The sequence below is a fragment of the Emiliania huxleyi genome (assembly GCF_000372725.1).
Source record: "Emiliania huxleyi CCMP1516 unplaced genomic scaffold EMIHUscaffold_102, whole genome shotgun sequence".
Taxonomy (NCBI): Eukaryota; Haptophyta; order Isochrysidales; family Noelaerhabdaceae; genus Emiliania; species Emiliania huxleyi.
In genome coordinates, this window is record NW_005202303.1 from 320266 (window position 1) to 339160 (window position 18895).

General features: G+C 66.1%; 2 protein-coding genes across 2 annotated transcripts; one reads left to right on the forward strand and one right to left on the reverse strand.

Annotated features, from left to right (window-relative positions):
- Nucleotides 1-1498: 1498 nt before the first annotated feature.
- On the reverse strand, nucleotides 1499-7008 carry EMIHUDRAFT_108303 (hypothetical protein; the record flags this gene model as incomplete). The annotated part of the gene is made up of 7 exons (XM_005793267.1): nucleotides 1499-1651; nucleotides 2472-2623; nucleotides 2706-2743; nucleotides 2825-3333; nucleotides 4408-4764; nucleotides 5083-6155; nucleotides 6612-7008. 7 exons carry the CDS (start codon nucleotides 7006-7008, stop codon nucleotides 1499-1501), a joined length of 2679 nt encoding a protein of 892 aa, XP_005793324.1.
- An 8112-nt stretch (nucleotides 7009-15120) lies between these two features.
- Nucleotides 15121-18197, forward strand: EMIHUDRAFT_466422 (hypothetical protein). Its single transcript, XM_005793268.1, has 9 exons — nucleotides 15121-15754; nucleotides 15931-16033; nucleotides 16266-16310; nucleotides 16473-16640; nucleotides 16720-16767; nucleotides 16826-17005; nucleotides 17306-17425; nucleotides 17587-17668; nucleotides 17739-18197. Exons 1-9 carry the CDS (start codon nucleotides 15126-15128, stop codon nucleotides 17972-17974), a joined length of 1611 nt encoding a protein of 536 aa, XP_005793325.1. The 5' UTR covers nucleotides 15121-15125; the 3' UTR covers nucleotides 17975-18197.
- Nucleotides 18198-18895: the final 698 nt, after the last annotated feature.

An 18895-nucleotide genomic window follows, 5' to 3' on the forward strand; every position in this document is an offset into this window, starting at 1 on the left:
GGGGGGGGGCCCCCAAAACCTTCTCTAAATCTCCCCCCCCTTAAACACGCCCCACCCACAAAAAATAAATGGACCCCCCCCCCCGAAAAAACCATCTCCTTTTTTGAAAAAAAAAGGGCGGGGCCCCCTGGCAATTTAATGTACCCCCAACCCCCCCCTTGTTAAAAACCAAACACAAGGGTGGGGAAAATTTTACTTCACCGTTTTGGCTTTGCTCCCCCCCCCCCCCCCCCCACCGGCAACAGGAGAGGCGCCCCCCCGCGCCGCGGACGCCCTGTGGGACAAAAGTAAGCTGCTCCCGACGATCGACCCGCTTTGGGGCATAGGCTTTTTGCCCCCCGCCCCCCCGGCCCTCTCTCTCTCTCTCTCTCTCTCTCTCTCTCTCTCTTTCTCTCTCCCTCCCTCCCTCCCTCCCTCCCTCCCTTTTTCTCTCTCTCTCTCTCTCTCTCTCTCTCCCCCCCCCCCCTTTTTGCACCGCGGCGGGCTGGCACCTCAGACACGGCGACAGAGTAATCAGTCTCATGAATTATGATCATTAGACGACGACGACTGGCACACGGCGGTTGACTTGGCGTCCCCCCAAGACGAGGAGGGCGGAGGCGGGAGGGATCGGGCCCTCGAGGCGCCGCGAGATGCCGCGAGATGCCGCGAGATGCCGCGAGATGGAGCGAGATGGAGCGAGATGGAGCGAGATGGAGCGAGATGGAGCGAGATGCCACGCTCGTGTCCGACCCAGCTGATATGCACCCCCTCCCCCCCCCCCCCCTGCCCCACCACCTCGTGAGGGTGTCTATCAGATACCTGCTTCTTGCCCTGCCTTTAGGCGGCGTGGAGCGAGGCGACCTCACGCCCCCCTCCGCCGGGCTGTGCGCCTCCTGGGCGTGTGTGTGAACGGCGTCTCTTCACACGCGGCGAGCCGTGAATAGGCGAGCACCATCCTCGCACACGGCGCGACGATTTCCTCCTCGTCTTCGCAAGACACCGGCTTCACGGTCGGAGGGGAGGGCGCCAAGTCGCGGGACGGCGGGCAGGGCTTCTTGGTGGAGTGATCCCGACAAAACGGTGCGAGTGGCGCGGGCTGCCCCTCCGGGTTGCGGGCTGCCCCCTTTGCGGGGGTGGGCGGGGGACCCGCGGGAGGACCCGTGGGGCTGGGCACACACCCCCGCCTACCGGGGCACCGGGGAAGGCACCCCCCCCCCCCCCCCCGGTTCCACACATGTGCAACATGGATGTACAAATAAAAAACCTCATCCTCAAACGATATCTCGAGCTCACACGTCACACAATCACAACACAAGCTGAGCGACCCTCTGCCTCTCCCAGGACCCAGCCTCTCGAAACTCGAACCCGGGTGTGCCCGCTCCCGCGTCCCGGGGCGGTCCCGCCCGGTCCCGCGCCTCCCGCACCTATCACTCCCGCGAGCCGCGACCACGGTTCACGCCTCATGAGTTGACCTTCTTGGGCAGCACCACCAGCATTTCGCGGCTGTCGCGCTCTCTCACGAGTACCTCCCGCCCGCCTGCGCCTTCTCCATCTGCCGTGCGACGACGTAGAACCAGTACGCGATCTCGCAAGTCTGGTCGACCACCTGCGCCTCGCCATACGGCGTGCCGCGCTCCCATCCCCAGTGCAGCACCCGCCCGTCCTCCGCCTGCCCCGAGATCGTGCGAGGTCATCCGAGATTGCCCGAGATTGCCCGAGATTGCCCGAGCTCACGCCCCGCCTGCCCCACACGGATGATGTGCCCCGCGATCGAGCGGACGAGCTCCCAGTACGCTGGCTTGCCGGTGAGGTTGCCTATCGGCGATTCCACCGCACGATTGATCGCACCGAATGCATGAGTACTCTGGCCTGCCCGGCCAGGCTGCCCACGAGCGAGGCGCCCCACATGATCTTGTGCGCGATGATGCTGCTCCTGCTGTCCTCGTGGCAGCGCCCCACAAACTCGAGGATCGCCTCCGCCGTCTGCATGCGAGGCACGGCGAAGGGGAAGGGTCTCTCGTCACACACACACACACACACACACACACACACACACACACACACACACACACACACACACACACACACACACACACACACACACACACACACACACACACACACACACACACACACACACACGGCGGGGTCGGGCGAGGGCGAGGGCCGCCCCCTTCGCATCTCTCCACCTCCTGTGAGTCCGGCGGAGCATGTGGCGTCGCAATCCGATGCGAGGCCCAAGGTGGCGCGCGGGCGGGCCTGCAGGTAGGACGGCTCGCCGGTGCGGCTGTGCAGGTGGGCGAGGAAAGCGACGGGGTAGCCGAGGGACCACCAGCACTGGTCCGGCTTGGTGCCTTGAGAACAATAACAATAGATGCTCACGAGTGAGTTCATGATTGATCCGCACTGGTCGGGTTTTGGTGCCGTCGACGATCGCGGCGAGCTTGACGCCTGATCAGTCCAACCAATCCGCCTGGGGTCGTGCGTACGCTGGCAAGCCCCTGCGCGGCGGGCTCGGCGCCGGGGTCGTCGGGCGAGAAGGAAGTGAGGAGCGCGAAGTTGTCGTCGAAGCGGTTGTAGTACGTCAGCGCCGGAGAGTGCATGTGCGGCTGCTTGGCCACCATCTTGACGATCGTGTCACCTACGCAGTGAGATCACAGAGTCATAACCATGCAAGCAAGCAAGCCACCACCCTTTGACGAGTCTGCCGATGAGGCGCGCACGCTCGTGCTCGCCCACGTGCAGCATCGTGAAGCCTAACCTCGGGCGATCTCATGTGATCTCATGTGATCTTGGGTAATCGCGGGTGGTCTCCAGTAATCTGGTGCCGAGGTGAGCGGACGTGAAGATGCAGTTCTCGTACCGCATGTCGAGCGGCTCCTGCAGGATGCCCGCGTGCGTCGCCGCATTATACCAGTGACGGTCGACGTACTCGAAGGCTCGGCCCACAAAGTCGTTGCGCGAGAGGCGCACGCCGGCGGTGATCCACCACTGGTTCAAGTACGCGTAAAAGTCGTTGAACTCCCAGTGGAGCGACTTTTGAGCAGGCGCGTAATGGCTTGGAGCCGGCTCGTTTGTGAAGTCGCCATTTGGCCGGAGGAAGCGGCTCACGCAGAAGTCGAGCATCGCGTCCGCCTGAGCGGGTCGTCCGCCCCAGACGAGCGCGTTGGGAAGCTTGCAGTAGTGACAGGCGTCGTCGAGACCGTCGAGGCCGCCGTCGGGGCGCTGCAACGCGCAGTAATAGTCGAGCATCCGGTCGGCAGAGGCGCGGATCTCGGCAGGCGTGACGGAGTTGTCGACCGGCGCTATAGAGGGCTGCGTGGAGAAGCAGCGCGCCAGCCGGAGCGAAGGCTGCGATGAGAGATGGCGTGTCAGTCGGAGTGGCGAGGGCCGCAAGGAGACGAGCCGTGCCATCGGGGCCGCCAAAGCCCCTTTCATAGCCGGTTTCGGGCCAGCTGGGCCGGCGGGCGGCCTTCGTTTCGAAAAAAAGAAATTTTTGGGCAAGAGAATAGCTAGTGATCTGATCACCCGAATACCACGTTCGGATCGCTCCTCATCGCAAACCCTGTCAGCAGTTCACCCTCGGGTACTGAGAGTATGTTCGTAAGAGCTACATACACTGAAAGAGAATGAGGACATGCGGAGGCCGCACCTCTAGCGAAGTGGGAGACTACATACTCATCGCCCTAGCTTCGCCGCCAGCGCCGCGATCGCCGCCCGCAGCTGCTCCCGCTCTCCAGCAGGCAGTCATGCCGGCGTCGCGCTGGGCCTGGTCGGTGCGCTGGCGCTGCAGCAACGATTAGTGCAGCCCACTCCACCGGCAGATGTCGGCCGACGACGCGGCATCGCCGGAGCTCTTGGCACGCTTGGGAGCTGGAGCGGCCGCGCCCTCGCCCCGGTGCTTCAAAGACGCGTGCATACGGTGGACCTGCTGTGCTCGGGCCAGTTCCGGAACACTTCAGGCACGCGCGCGCCACACAAACACGCCCCGTCGGCCGTTGAAGCTGGCTTAATCTTCCGTTTTCCTCTACTGGAACCCCGCGCGCCCTGTGACAGCTGTGAATTCGCGAGAGGTGTGCGTGACACCTGACACTCACTCAGACGTCTCATGTTGTCGGAACACGACATGTCGGCATCGAGTCTCTTTCCAGCACGGCATCCCGCCGAGAAGATCCGCCGCGCAAACGATGAGCCAACAAGTTCGAAGTTGCCGGCCGATGCCCCCACCCGCTCTCCCATCCCGGTGCTCGATTCGCAGCTCTGTGCGCACAACCCACATGCTGGCCTGCAGCAGGCTAGCGCTCAGGCAGCGGCGCCACTGTTGCCCGCCTCGTTCTCGTTCAGGAGCGCCTAAAGCGGCAGTTGCTCGCAACGTGTAGAGAAGGCCTCTCAGGGCTCTGCGGGCCGGGCAGCTAGGAGCGCAACCTCGTCGCTCTTGGGCAACTTAGCCGGCGACCGCTCCTCGGCGGCGGCCTCGGCGTCTGCCTTGCGCTTGTTGGCACACAGCGCCTTCGCCTCCACAACCGTGGGCGACCCGACCGGGTCCTTGCGAGCGCGCTCGGAGGTGGCCTCATCGCCCCCACCCGCATCCAGCGACGCCTGGGTGCCCGACTTGCAGCTGCTTGGATCGTTGGGGTTGCCAGCGCCCTCCACGACAGCGGCACTCAACGGGCCCGAGGACGGCGACGCCACCTCGTCCATGTCGACGAGCAGCGTCTCGGCGGAGAGAGCTGGGCGAGCGGCCGCCGTATCAATCGCAGCCACAGGCTCTGCAGGCTCGACCTATGATGCATCATTGGAGCGGTCCGAGTGTGTGGGCTCTTGGGCTGCAGCACAGATGGAGATTGCCCCCGCCGTCCCCATCTCCGTGTCCTCGGCCAGCGAGGGCGCTGGCGGGATCGCGCCAAAAATGGTGACCGCGCGCTTGGGGGCGTCGCCGCCTGTACGTGGCGAGCTGCTCCGCAGGGCTTCATTCGCCAGGGCAATTTGCTCGGGTGTGGTCGGCCGCGGCATCGGTGGAGGCAACGCCACGGACGGGATGTCATGCTCCGCGAGGCTCGGGGGCGCGGCATCGAGGGCGAGTGGTGCAGGAGCACTCACGGGAGTAGGCTCCTGCGCAGCCGCGGCGGCCGCATCCGGCGCAAGTTCCGCGGGGTACGCGAGAAAGAGCTCAAGCGACTTGCTCTCCTCGGGCATGCCAAAGCTCGCGTCAGCCTCTCCGCCGCCGTCTTCCTCTCCTGGCGGCGGCGCCGCCGCTTCCGCAGCACTCTCCGGCGCCTGCTCGGCAGCCTCGCGAGTCGCATCTGCCTCGGCGGCGGCGGCCGCAGCCGCAGCCGCAGTCGGATCGGTCGTCACCACGTCCACGAAAGTGGCCGCCGCCGCGGCCTCCGGCACGGGCAACTGCGGCGGCACCGGCAAAGAGTAGAAGGGTGACGCCGTGACGTCCACCGACTGCTGCAGCGCGTGTTTCACAGCCTTCGTGATGGGCTGCGGCCGGATCGTCGCGCTCGCCGCAAACGGGGGGCCGTCGACAAGGACGGGCGGCTGTGCCGCAGGCGCGACAACGGACGGAGCCTCCTTCGAGAGCGACGCCTCCTCCACGTGGGCTGCCTCAGCTTGCCGCGCCACCACAGCCTCGGCTGCCTCAGCCTCCTTCTCCACAGCCTCTGCCTCTGCCTCTGCCTCTTCCGCCGCCTCTTCCGCCGCCTCTGCCGCCGCCTCCGCCTCCGCCTCCGCCTCCGCTGCCGCAGCAGCCTCCCCCGCTGCCTTGCGCCGCGCCGCTTCTTCCTGCCGTACCCGCTCCGCCTCCGCCGCAGCCTCCACAGCCGCCTCCTCATCTCGCTTGTCTTGCGCGGCCCGCTCGGCTGGCAGGGGAGGCGATGGGGGGTCCGGCTGAAGCAGAGGGCGGGACAGCGACCCAGTGTCGTCGAGCTGCTGCAGCGCTTCCTTGGCGTGTGGCTGCGGAGCGACGGCACTTGCTGAAAGCGAGACCATCTCCTCGTGGACTTGCTTGAACTCGTCTTCTGTCGGCTTGATCGCGCTTGGTTTCTCCTCGACCTGCATCGGCACCGCCGGCCGCGGCAGCGGTGGCGCTCGCATGAGCTGGGCGATGGAGGGCTCTGAGCGAGCGAGCCCGATGATGCGCTCGTCGGCCGAGGGGGGGGAGGCCGTGCCTATTAGCGGAGCCACTGATGTGCTCACTCGTGTATGAGCCAGCAGAGACCACTTGGCTGCAAGGGGCTCTCCATCTCCACCGGACTGCGTCGATGCCACCCGACGAGGCAACGAGAATGGTCTGCGCAGCATCGCAAGGTCCTCCGATGGGGCCATCGTGGGTGCGGCCTGGGCGGCGACTGGCAGCGGAGGCGGCGGGCCAGCGGGCGGCGGGAGCGGAAGAGGCGACGAGAGGGGCACATTCCGGAGTGGGTCGTCCTGGGAGAAGGTGGCCAACCCCGAGAGCTTGAGAACGGCCTGCTCGGCGGTGTGCGAGGGCGTGGAGAGGAGGTAGGTGGAGTTGCGCGTGAAAACGCGTCGATGGTCCACTCGGACGAGCGCCGAGGTGCGCTTGTACTCGCCACGGTCGAAAGGGCCGGAGCGGAACGTGCCCGCGAGGCACACCCGGAGCTCACCCGCGTAGTGGACCTGCTCGATCGACCACGCGGTGATGGAGGGCGTCCCGGCCCGCGCGACCTTGTCGGCCGGAACACGAGGCGATGGAGGGGCCTGCCGCTGCGGGTCGTTATTGGACAGCGTGGCCCCCATCGAGTAAGCAGCGGCGAGATTTTCGTGGCCCTCGATGACTGCACGCACCACCGATGGCGCCAGCTTGAGCATCGAGCCGTAGCGAGTGACGAGACCGACGGCGAGGAAGTCATTGACGGTGCGCTCGGTGCGCGGAAGCAGCAGTGCTGCGAGCTCGCGCGGGTGCACGGAGATGCAGCTCATGTCCAAGTCGCCGCTCTCGCAGAAGGCGCGCGCCGCATCAAGAAGCGCGTCGATGTCGACGTCGTCGAGGAGGATTTTCATCGTGGCGAGGAAGAGGTTGACCGCAGACGGAGTCCCTGCGAGGCGCCGATCGGCACGCTCTGAGCGCCGATTTAAAAAATCCGGCGGTGAGAAGAAACTACAAAGGGTGCGCTGCGCGCTGGCCCACACAGGCCAGGAAAAGATCCCTGGGAAACGTTGATTCCTCTTTGTCGACGACTGTGCATGTGCATGTCCCACCCCGCGCACGGGGAGCGGTCCCGCATGTGTGAGAGATTTTTAGCAATACCAAACAACTCTAACACTCACATGTCATTTGGGGCCTGGAGCCCTGTTCACGCGCGCGCGAGACGTGCAGACAGGGTTGCCAGGTGAGAGCGAATGGCGCGGTTCACGCCTCGCACAACAGAGAGAGAGATGCGCTCTGCATGGTGGGACATAAAAGAGAGCGAGTACTTGGGCGAGTAGGCCGTGCGGTCAACGCTGCCGCGCGCGACTTTGCGCGCGAGGCGGCGCAGCTTGAGAACAGCGGTGGGCGAGAAGCCGCCGCCGAACGTCTCGTGGAGCAGCAGGTTGAAGTTGTTGCGCTTGACAAAGATCGCGTCGTGGTAGAAACCGCGATGCGCCTTGACGTAGCCGTGGCCGGTCTTGTGGGAGAAGGGTTGGCCGGGCTGCCCGCGCGCCTTGCAGCCCATGTTTAGGCGGCGGGCCTTCTCTTCGGTGTTGCCAAAGGCGTAGGAGTGGCCAACGGAGGCGGGCGTGCCGCCACTCGAGGCGTTGCCAACGCCCGGCGAGGAGGTCTTGAGGAGGGGCGTCCAGAGCTTGATTTCATTCACGTCATCGCACCCTCCCGGGCCAGCGTGGGGTTCCGCGAGGTCGACCTTGTACCCCTCGTTGTACTGCCGGGTGAGCTCTGGTTTCTCCTTGTCGCCGTGCACGACCGGCGCGTTGGCCGGGGCGCGCATCGCGTCCGCCCAGGCGGCGAGGACGCCGTCGTGGGGCCGCCGGTGGTGGGCCTTGTTGTAAAGGTAGTCGCCGAAGAAATCGACTGGCATGCCCCGCTCGAGCGCGACCCGAAGGGTGGGAAGCGCCGCGGAGAGCCAAAGGCCGAGCTTTCGCTGGAGCTCGTCCTGGAGGGTGTCGGAGGAGAGGGCGGTGGCGTACGTACCGTCGACACGGACATCGAAGGCCTTGCCGGCGAAAGGCGTTGAGGCGGAGACGAAGCGCGCGGCTTCGCGGTTGTTGACGGCGCTGTCTCCGAGGGATGGGTTGTTCTTGACGTGCACATCCCGCGCCTTGACGAGCTCCTGGTGCTTGTGATTCTTGATGGCAGCGAGCGCCCGCGGCCGCGGGTACGTGGATTTGCAAGTGCCATTGAGAATCGCGTCGGTAGCTGGAAGGGACTCGGGCTCGGGGAGCGGGACGCTCTTGGGGTAGAACTCAGTCAGGTAGCCGCCGCGGACGGTGTAGTACTTGTTTTTGTCGCGGGCGGCGCGCTTCTCGCACACCTCCTTCCAGTCCGAGAGGGCGGACTCGTAGGTGGCGATAGCTGCGGCGATGGTTGGGTACTTGGACGCACCTCCCTCGTCGAGGGCGAAGTCGGGGTTGTGGGCGACGAGGGTGCGCCAGTTCTTGAGGAGCGACATGGAGAAGTCGCTGTCGGCTCGCGAGAAGGCGGTGTCGATGTTGCACCCGCCCATCTCGGTCGGCAGCTGCGCCTGGAGCCACGCGAGGTCGCGGAGCGCCTGGGGCGAGGCGTCGGCGCGAGCAATGCTCTCAAAGGACTTGCGGATGCGGTTGTGCGCAAACTCGAGAGCCTCGCTTGTGTGTCGCTTGTGTTTTGTTTGTCGCATGTGCGGTCTCGTTGATTGTGCAGGGATCTCATGAGGGATCTCTTTGTGGGGCTTGGTCGCGCGCCGACTAGCTTTCTTTCTCGCACGTGTCATCCCCAAACGCGGGGAGACATTACGTGTGCAGGTTGTAAACACTTCTGCGTTCTGGAAGGCGGGTTGATTCAGCAGCTGCAGTCAGGTTGGATGGAGTGACCCTGCACACTCACTTATCGATCGCGAGAACCATTGTGTGTTTTGATAAGAGACGGAGCCCGGGGCGTCCTCCACTTTCTCTCGCATCCATGAGAAGTCTACACAGGGGTAGCGCCGCCCTCGCCACCTCCAGCGCCGGTACTGGTGTACAGCACCTCAAATCTCCATGCACTCCTCATTCTTTCTTGCTGTCCGCGTTGTTGACATAGACGCGCAACGTGGCTGACCAAGCTCATACAAAAGGATGCGAGCCCTCGGAAAGAAAAAAATGTCGAAGGGAGTTCTTATGAAATGCTGATGGAAAAAATCACGGAAAAGCCTCAAAAGGAAAAACCACATAACGGGCGCCCGTCCCGGCTGTGAACGACTTCTGACTGTCGTTGCTGTCCATCCCTTTCTCGACTGTCTGAGCTTGTGCGTCTTGGGTCCGGGGTTGTGTTTTTGTGTGAATGTCCCACCCCCTTGCGCGCGGGCCTTCTAGGCCCGCGGGTAGTCTCCCCCCATCCCCAGGGCCTCCAGGGCTCGCACCTCAACCTCTCACAGACCAGCGCATAGCGCCATAGGACGTATTTTCTTCTCGTACATGTGCATAGGAACATTCCTACACATGTCACAAGGCTGTGTGAACACCTCAACCTCTCACAGGCCAGCGCACAGCGCCATATAGGAGGTATTTTCTTCTCAATAACAAGGCTGTGAACGCCGTCGACCGCACCGACTACGGCACAGCCTCCGGCAGCGCCCGGGGCTTCGCCCAACACCACTCGCAACAGCTCTCGCGCGCCGCCGTCAGTGGCGATGCGCAAAACATCAACAACGCTGCTCGCAACATGCGTGTCGCGCACTCATTCATGACCGGTCTCAATGCCCCACCCCCCTGCGCGCGGGCCTTCTAAGCCCGCGGGTAGTCCCCCCCCCATCCCCAGGGTCTCCAGGGCTCGCACCTCAACCTCTCACAGGCCAGCGCACAGCGCCATAAGAGGTATTTTCTTCTCAATAACAAGGCTGTGAACGAGCGCGAGGCGGCGCCATCGAGGCGTCGCCATTTAGATGCTCGTCTTCATCACCACCAGTGCCACCTACCAGCTTGCAGCAGTGGTGATCAGCCGACCTGGCTGGCCCTCATCGGCTCGCTCGCTCATCGTTGCGGCCGCACCGCCGGGGCCACCGACCGCAAACTCCGACGAGTTGTTTGCGGGCATGAAATCGCCGGTGCCTCTCGAGTCGCCGGAGGGACAGGCCGCTCTCGCGCGTCTGCAGAGTGAGGGGGCCGCGCCGCCCGGGCCTCCGACAGCTAACGCCGACGACGTCTTTGCGGGAATGAAATCGCCCATCCCTCTCGACTCGCCAGAGGGACAGGAGGCACTGGCGCGCATGGGTGTCAATGCCGCCAGCGTGCCGCCGGCGTCTGCTCCTGCCAGCCCGGGACCGCCGCCTCCAGCAGCACTGATTCCGGACGAGAAGTTGTACCCGATGCCCGTGGTTCCGGGCGAGACATCACAAATCTTCCTGCCCTTCCTGCCCTTTGGCATCGCCCGGAGCGCCTTTGCAATCAGCGCTGGCGCCACCGCCGTAATCTTGGGCCTGCTCTTGTACCTGCTATCTCTGACCAGCTAGCAGACCGCATTCGAACGCACGTGGCATGCAACACCGGCACCGGCACCGGTAGCTCTCGCCCGGTTGCGTATAACACCGATAACCGTCGCGCATACTTTTGAGACCGGTCGGCTGCCAAAAATAACTCACAGGGTCTCATACGCGAGAACATCTAGACTCCTGTACAGTACGACACAATTTTATTAACACCGCCCCGCGCGTCGGACGCATGAGATGGTCTGAGGGTTCGACGACGGCCCGTCGTCGGACGTCGCAGGCCGCCGCGCGTCTGTGCGGGTGTGCGGCCTGCGCCGTGCGCGCCAAGATGCGCCACCCCCCGCGAGAGAGCCCAGTCACGTGGCCTCCTCGACGCCGCGCGGGGTGCGGAGGTGGGGCAGCTCCTCTGTGCCCTGGAGCAGCGCGGCCTCGTCGGAGAGGAGCGACTCGACATTCTCGAAGTGGACGCCTGCAATCAACACTTGGAGTCGTAAACTCGTCCGGGAGGACTCTCGACACTCTCGAAGCGGACGCCCTGCGGCTTCAGGCCCGGAGGCAGCTGCAGCGCGAGCGTCTGCTGCACGCCCGGCTTGATGAGCCGTGTCACGTCGGCCCAGTGGCCGATGAAGCGCGCCCTGGAGGGGGCGATCGTGTTGTACGCCTTGCGCATCAGCAGAGGCGTCCCGTCGATGGAGCCCGCCGCGTTGAAGGAGTCGTTGAGCAGCGGCTTGTACCTATCGAGGTTTCGTACTAATGACGTCCTTCTGGGCACTTTGGGCGTCGGTATGTGTGTGTATGTCTCCTGGTCGTGGATGTGTCTCACTGTGTGTTCTAGGCCCATTTGAGCATATACAAGGCTTGTGCTTCGCCCAGATCAGCAGCCGCCCCGGCGCGAGCCACGGCACGTTCGCCTCATCGTTGGAGTTGGGGTCGAGGTCGTACGACAGATCGTACGACCGGTTGCGCGCCTGTTAGGACACCGCCGGGGCTGTGAGCACACGTCGGCTGCGTCTCGGGTGGACGGGTGGCACGAGCGGCCGCTCGCCGCGAGCTGCTCCAGCACGGCCGCGGGCACGGAGAAGGTCCCCGTCCAGCGGCCTCCCGAGAAGCCTCCCGCCGCGACAATCTCGTGCGCGCGGCCAAACCGCTCCCCCGCCCACGCGCCTCTGATCCGGACGGCGGGCGGGCGGCCGTCGAGGGGGGGTAGTGCGTCGAAGCGCACGACCTTGCCGTTGAGCGTCGCGCGCGAGACCGCGCCAGGCCCGTGCGGCGGCAGCAGGACGGTGAGCTCTGCCGCCGCTCCCTGCTCGCCCACCACGCGGTCGAGCGAGAGCGCGCCGTCTGCGGAGAGGGAGGCGGCGCCGGCGGCGGCGCCGAGCACGAGCGGCGCGACCTATTGGGGAGGAGGATTACTCAACCATTCGTCGCAGATTGAAAGCCCTACACGAGCGTGAGCGCAACCAGCGACGCGCCGTCGAACGGCTCGAGCTCGAGGGCGAGGGCGGTGGTGGGCGGCACCGTCAGGGCGAGGGCGTCTCCAGCCCGGAGCAGCTGCCGCGCCCACCCGCCTGCGGGCTCCGGAGGAGGAATTCACGGACAATTAAGTAATGAATAGGATCTGACTAACCCCCCCCCCCCCCCCTCCACCTGCGGGCTCTGAGCGGTCCGAGCTGCCGATCTGGCGCAGCAGCAGCAGCCCCGGGACACCGGAGGAGGGGTGCGGTGGCGAGCAGCCGAGCGACGCATCCAGCGCCAGGGAGAGGTTGAGCGGGGTGGCCGTCGGGCTGAAGGCAAAGATTGCCCCGGTGCAGCTCCCGTCCTGCCGCAGCAGGCTCACCCCGTCGAGGCTGCCGGCCGCCGGGCGGCTGGTTGAGGGGAGCACGCGCGTGGAGGCGACCAAGTCGCGGCTCCGGTCCGCCCACTCCAGCCACTGGCGGAAGAAGGCGACGTCCTCCGCCGGGAAAGCGGCGAACTCGCCCTCGTCGCGCGCGGGCAGCATGTTGAGCACCTGTCGATCACGATTACCAGTCACTAACTAATAATTGACTCGTCGCGCGTAGCATGTCGAGCGCCAAGTTGGCGCCCCCCGTGCCCACCGCAGACAGGAGGGAGTAGCGGTAGCCGAGGAGGTCGAAGTCGCGCCTGCTCACCGGCGACGGCGTCAAGAGACGCCGTTCACACCCACGGCGACAGTCGGGCAAGTCAAAGTCACGCGCCGGCGCGACAGCTCTGCGCACCTCCCCGTCCCACCGCCGCGCGGGCAGCCAGGCCCCGCCGTCACATTCTTCTGCGCCGGCGACACGTCGCGGTCGGTCTGGTGCAGCGCGAAGCCAGGCACGACCTGTGCATGGGGAGTGTGTTGATGCTTTCATCATTGATGAATGGTCAAGAGCGCGAGGCCGGGGCGGCACTTCTGCGGGTGCGAAGCTCTGCACGCGGTACGACCACGCGGTCTCGCGCTGCCTGAGATCAGCCGGGATCAGCCGAGATTAGCCGAGATGATCATCTGACCAGGCGAGCTCCGCCGTCTCGCGCTGCCGGTTCGCGGAGAGGCGGTCCGTCTTGAGGTCCGCCTATCAACAAGTAGCCGCTGTCAAAGTCTTGTTGCTCGAGGCGGTCCGGTCCGACTCGCGGCCCGCCTCGTAAAACATCCACGAGCCCGGCTGCTCGTCGGACTGGAGCGGCTCCGCGTACGTCCCTCCCTCGGCCCACATCCACGGGCCCCAGGCGTGGTTCGCCTGCCGGTTGTCCACGACGCACTGCCTGCCCGCGCACGCCTTCGGCTGCTGCAGCGCCGCAAGGATGGCCCGCCAGCCACTCCACTGCGCGTACTGGCTCCTCCACGGCCTGCCGCCTGGCGATCCCTGCTCGAAGTACGTGTAGTCAAACGAGAAGCCTCCGGCGCCCGTCTGGTCAGCGAAGCGGCGCATCGTCTTCGGCAGCCACTGCTGCAGGGCGGGGGACGCGAGGTCCGACCGCATCGGCCCGAGCCCGAGCCGCTTCGTCGCGAGGTCGGAGGAGGAGTACGTGCCGTGGACGACCCATGGAGGGCTTGCCCCGCCCGGCAGAGTGCCCGCGAGGAAGGCGAGGATCGGGTAGACGTACGCCACCGGCCGCACGCCACGCAGCCTGACGCGACCACCTCTTGTGACCGCCTCTCGTGGCTTACTGGCCGCACGCTACGAAACCTGGAATGCAGTCCGGCGGTCTCAAGTGCGATCTCCCGCTTCTCGGCTAAGCTCGCCGGAAGTAGTCGAGCATCTCGGTGAGCGAGGCCGGCAGCGGGTCGCCCGGAGCCCACAAGCCCATGCGAAGCCGCTCTCCCATCCCGAACCACAGGACCTGCTCACGAATCGATGATCATTCATGGATCGTTACCGCCCCCCCCCTCCCGGAAGACCTGCTCCCAGCCCCAAGCGTCCGTGCCGTTGCCGATGCTCGAGACATCCGAGTTGCCTATCGACAACTCAGGCGTTCTGACACACATTCAGTGCGTTGCCGATGCTCGCGAGATTCGGAGTTGCGAGGCGCGAAGAGGATGCTCTCGATGCCGAGCGACGCGGCGCGGTCGATGATGCGCTTGTACTCGGCGCGGCCTGCTGCCGTCGAGATGTCGATCTGGAAGTCATTCTCGCACCAGCCGACGTTGATCTTGACCGAGCTCGCGCGTTGCGGCGCTGCGATCGCCGCCCGGACGCATCGCTGCATCGCTGCGTGCTCTGCCTCGTCGAGCGGTTGCGCGGGAGGGGCCATTTTCCGTTGCGTGAGCAAGTGAAGGCCGATGTGCGCTCTGTCGGCGGAGAAGGGCGCCGCCGGTGCCACCGGCATCATCGGCTCGTAGCTCAGCGTGACGCCTCCGCCGCCGTGAGGCGTCGCCGTGAGGAAAGGGTTGCGGGCTGTGATCAGCGCGCCGGTGGTAGACCACCGCGCGAAGAGGGCAAAGTCCTTGAGGCCCGCGGGCGAGCGAGCGACTACACTCTCGGCGGGCGCGGCACCGTCGAGAAGCAGCCGAGCACCAGCAAAGAGCGTCACATTTGTCACGTTGTGGGCGTGCCGCGCGCTGGAAACCGTGAGCTGCTTGCTGACGAAAGCGTCCGTGACCGAGTAGGCGACGTGTACCGTGAGGTCGCCCGCCGCGGAATAGCGGTAGGTCGGCTGCCCGTGCGCGTCAAACGTCCTGGTCGGCACCGGAAGGCTCGACGACAGGATGGTGCTAGTGCCGTTGAGGCTCAGCGCAAAGGCGTCGCCCTCGACATCGAGGACAGACGCCGTGGCGAGTAGCACGAGTGACGCGAGCCCACGCTCGTCGAAGGTGGCGTTGAGCAACGCGCCGGCAATGGCACTAGAGGCCATCAGGGGCTCGGCGGGGGCGGGGGCGGGGGCTCTAAGCTAGCCAAGAGAGGTGTTCGGTAGGTAGATGGCTTCCGATCGGCAAAGAGCGTTCTTTTATGAAAAAGCTCCCGGGTGTTTTATGAAAAAGAAAAACTCTGCACTCACCCTCACCTCTCCACCTCTGCCGCGATGCCGGAGCCGGAGCCTGCTGCCGACGAGCCCCCGAGGAAGCGCTCGCGCTGGGACAGCACGCCCGGCGAGGGCGGCGCGGTCGCCAACGGCGCGGCCGCGGCGGCGATGTCGCAGGGCCTCGCCGCCGCCAAGCTGGCGGCGCAGGAGGCGCTGTCCAAGGCGCAGGCGGACGTGCAGACGCAGGCGCTGCGCGCCGCCCAGATGCAGCACGCGGTGCAGGTCGGCCTCTCGAGCCTCGCCGCCAAGCCCGACGCGGCCGCTCCGAAGCCGTCGCTCGTGACGCTCGACGCGAGCGGGCGGCTGATCGATGAGCGGGGCAAGGAGATCAAGGCGGGCGGGGCGGGGTCGAACGCGACGCTGCGCATCAACCAGACCACGAGCGCGCCCAAGAACCCGCTCCTCGAGGGCTCCGCCGCCGTGCCCGACATCGCGTCCAAAGCCGACGGCAGCCGGAACCCGTACTTTGACCCGCGGATGGCGGTGCCAGGGGCGGGGCGGGACGCGAGGAAGAAGCGGGCGCTCAACTTCGTGGCCGAGGGCACCTTCTCGCGCAAGGCGGACGAGATGCGCGCCAAGGTCGCCGTCGAGCAAATGCTTCGCGACTCGCGGACCAAGCAGCCGGGCAGGCGAGAGACGCGTCCGAGACGTCCCTCACGCCAAACACTCACCAACGCGCCTCCCGCCCCTCCCTCCCTCCCCACCCCGCTGACACTGTTTCCCCTCCTCCCTCCTCCCGCCGACACCCCTGCCCCTCCCCCCTCCCCCCCCAGCTCCTCCCCCCTCCCCCCGCTCCCCTCCCCAGGCTAGCCGCACAGCCGCTGCTGCTGCAGAGCGAGGCGCGCCCGTCCGACGGGCTCGCGGCGCCGGTGATGTCCGCCGCCACGCTCAAGCTCGAGCTGCAAAAGGTGCCGCCGAGGGGTGGGACTAGCCCTCACCCTCACCCTCACCCTCACCCTCACCCTCACCCTCACCCTCACCCTCACCCTCACCCTCTCACCTAAAGGTGCCCGCCGTCGAGTGGTGGGACGCGGCGCTGCTGCGGGGCGGCGCGGCGGGCGGCTACGCCGAGGCGGGGGACGCCCCTCGAGGACCGCCCTGGCTAGCTCTGCGTTGACGACGGACCGCCCGCGCCTCCAGGACGGCGTGCTCCTCGAGCACATCACGCACTACGTCGAGCATCCGGTGCCGGTGGATCCGCCTGCCGAGCCGCCGCCGCCGCCGCCGATGCCGCTGCCACTCACCAAGAAGGCGCGGAGGCAGCCGCGCGCGCACACCGCGCATGAGCAGTGAGTGAGTAGTAGCGCATGAGTAGTGAGTGAGGCGCTGCTTGGTTCCGGTTCGCAGGAGAGGAAGAAGCTGCGCACGCAGCGGCGGCTCGCCGCGGAGAAGGAGAAGCAGGACCAGATTCGGTGCGGCTTGATGGCGCCTCCGCCGCCGAAGATCAAGATCTCCAACCTGATGCAAGCGATGAAGAACGAGGCGGTGGCGGACCCGTCCGCCCTCGAGGCCAAGGTGCGCGCCGAGAGGGCGGCGGCCGTGAAGGACTGGTGAGCGCCTCCGCCTGATCGCCCGAGTCCACAACCCCTCGCAGGTGCGCGCCGAGATGGCGCAGCGCGTCAAGAACCACGAGGAGCGGAGCGTGCGCGCGAGCCGACGGCCTGTGGACGGCGCCTCTTCACAGCTCGCCGTGTGAACAGGAGCGCAACCTCGCGCGCAAGCTGACGCCCGCGCAGCGCCGCGAGAAGAAGCGGCGGAAGATGCTCAACGACCCGAGCGGCGGAGGGACGCCGGTGACGCTCTACCGCATCCACACGGTGCCGAACAAGCAGAAGCTGTACAAGATCGACATCAACGCGCAGCAGAACCACCTCACCGGCGTGGCCGCCGCGCAGTCCACAAGCGGCCGCGAGATCCGCCGAGATCCGCGAGGCTCCGCGAGACCGTAGGCTTGATGCTGCTCGCTGACGAGTGCAACCTTGTGGTCGTCGAAGGCGGGGAGATAGGAGGGAGATAGGAGATGTTAGCAACCTGGTGGTCGTCGAAGGCGGAGTCGCTCTTACGCTATTAGCCTCACCTTGGGACCTGACTCACCCTCCGCGGACCCACACCTCCTCGCCGATGTGAAGCGTGCGACGAGCGGAGAGTGCTGCTCCCTCGTGTCGCTAGGCGGACCGAAGGCGCAGCGGCGCTACCGCAAGCTGCTGCTGCACCGCATCGATTGGACCGACTTTGGCGCGGCGGACGACGACGACGACGAGGACGACGAGGAGGAGGCGCGGCGGCGCGCACAGTCGGAGGTGCGCAGGGCCAAGCCTCCTACCCTTCCGAACTGCTCCTCCCTCCTCCTCCGCCCTCCTCCTCCTCCCTCCTCCTCCTCCCACACCTCCCCCCCCCTGCCCGTCTTCGAGGGCCGCTCCTCCCCCCACCTCCGACCCCTTCCCCGCCCCGTCGCCCGCAGGTGTGCCAGGTGGTGTGGGAGGGGCTCGTCGTTAAGCCGCAGTTCAAGAACTTTCGCGTCGAGGCGGCGCGCTCGAGCGAGGGTGCGCGAGATGCGGATCTCGGCTCAATCTCGGCGGATCTCGGCGGATCTCGGCGGATCTCGCCCCCCAGGCGCGCGCAAGATGCTCGCGGAGCGTGGCTGCGCGCACTACTGGGACATGGCGCGCACCAACGGCGCGGAGGGGGTGCCCGAGGAGGACGAGGACGAGGACGAGGACGAGGACGAGGAGGCGGGCTCGTCGGACGAGGGAGAGGGCGAGGGCGAGGAGGAGCGAGGGGCGGGCGCGGCGGGGAGCGGCGCCGCCGAGGGCGACGCGGCGCGCGACGACATGGAGACCGAGGGGTAGCTGCTGGCGCGCGGTGGGTTGCCGATTGCGCAGGGGGATGCCGCGGACCGCAGGAGTCCTGGGCTCCCACTCCCGTCCCTTTTGCTATCCCTCTCTCCCGCGCCGCGTGGTTGTCCCCTTTACTTTGCGTTGCAGCCACGTCGTCACGCACACCGGTGACACTTGGGGAAGCTTATGGTTTAGTGCTTTCATGATGCTGTATGCGCGCGGATCGCGCGACCGCGTCACCGCGCGCGCAGCTCCGCAGGCGACGCAGGTGGGGTGCTGCTCCCCGGATGGCTCAGCGTATATATCCAAAAAAGCCGACGGCTTTTTACCGAAACCGATACCGTCAGCGTGTGCGGTGTGCGCGCCCGCGCGCCGCGGAGCGCGGTGTAAAAGTGTGTGTGTATCTCAGTCTTGCGCCGACGCTCTCGCGCCGGTCCCTACTCGGCTCTCTCACGCCGATGCCGTCTCTTCCCGTCACGGCGTCGGCGAGGGCAGGCCATAAAAGGCGAGGAGGTCGTTGCCGCAAACACATTCGAGCGTCCCCCCCCGTCCGCAGGGCCTCGTCTCACGTATGACTGCAGAGCTGAGGTGCAGAGGCCGACTAGAAGTTTCCCTGCTCAGCCTCAGCTCAGCCGCGACCCCTCCCCTTCCTCCCCTTCTTGCCCTTGCCCTTTCTACCCTTGTCGGCCTCTGGATCGTCGTCAGCAGCGCCGCTCGCCTCGCCACTCTCCGTCGCCGCCCCCGCCAGAGCCTCCGCCGTCTCGTCGCCGCCTTTGGAACCGCCCCGTGATTTCCCGCCCGCCATCGTTGGCGCAGCCTCCTCACTGGTGGATGTAGTGCCATCGGCGGCCTTGATGGGAGGTGCACGTGGGAGTCAGCTAGAGCCCCTCCCCTCTCCCTTCTCTCCCTCTCTTCAACTCACCTTGGCCTTCA

Bases quoted from the DNA above. Each gene is read 5' to 3' on its own strand.
- EMIHUDRAFT_466422 (XM_005793268.1), top strand. From the start codon at position 15,126: ATGCCGGAGCCGGAGCCTGCTGCCGACGAGCCCCCGAGGAAGCGCTCG. The intron at 16,311-16,472 runs GTGCCGGTGGAT...TCCGGTTCGCAG, and splicing joins CGCACTACGTCGAGCATCCG to GAGAGGAAGAAGCTGCGCAC. The intron at 17,006-17,305 runs GTGGCCGCCGCG...GGCGGACCGAAG, and splicing joins AGCAGAACCACCTCACCGGC to GCGCAGCGGCGCTACCGCAA.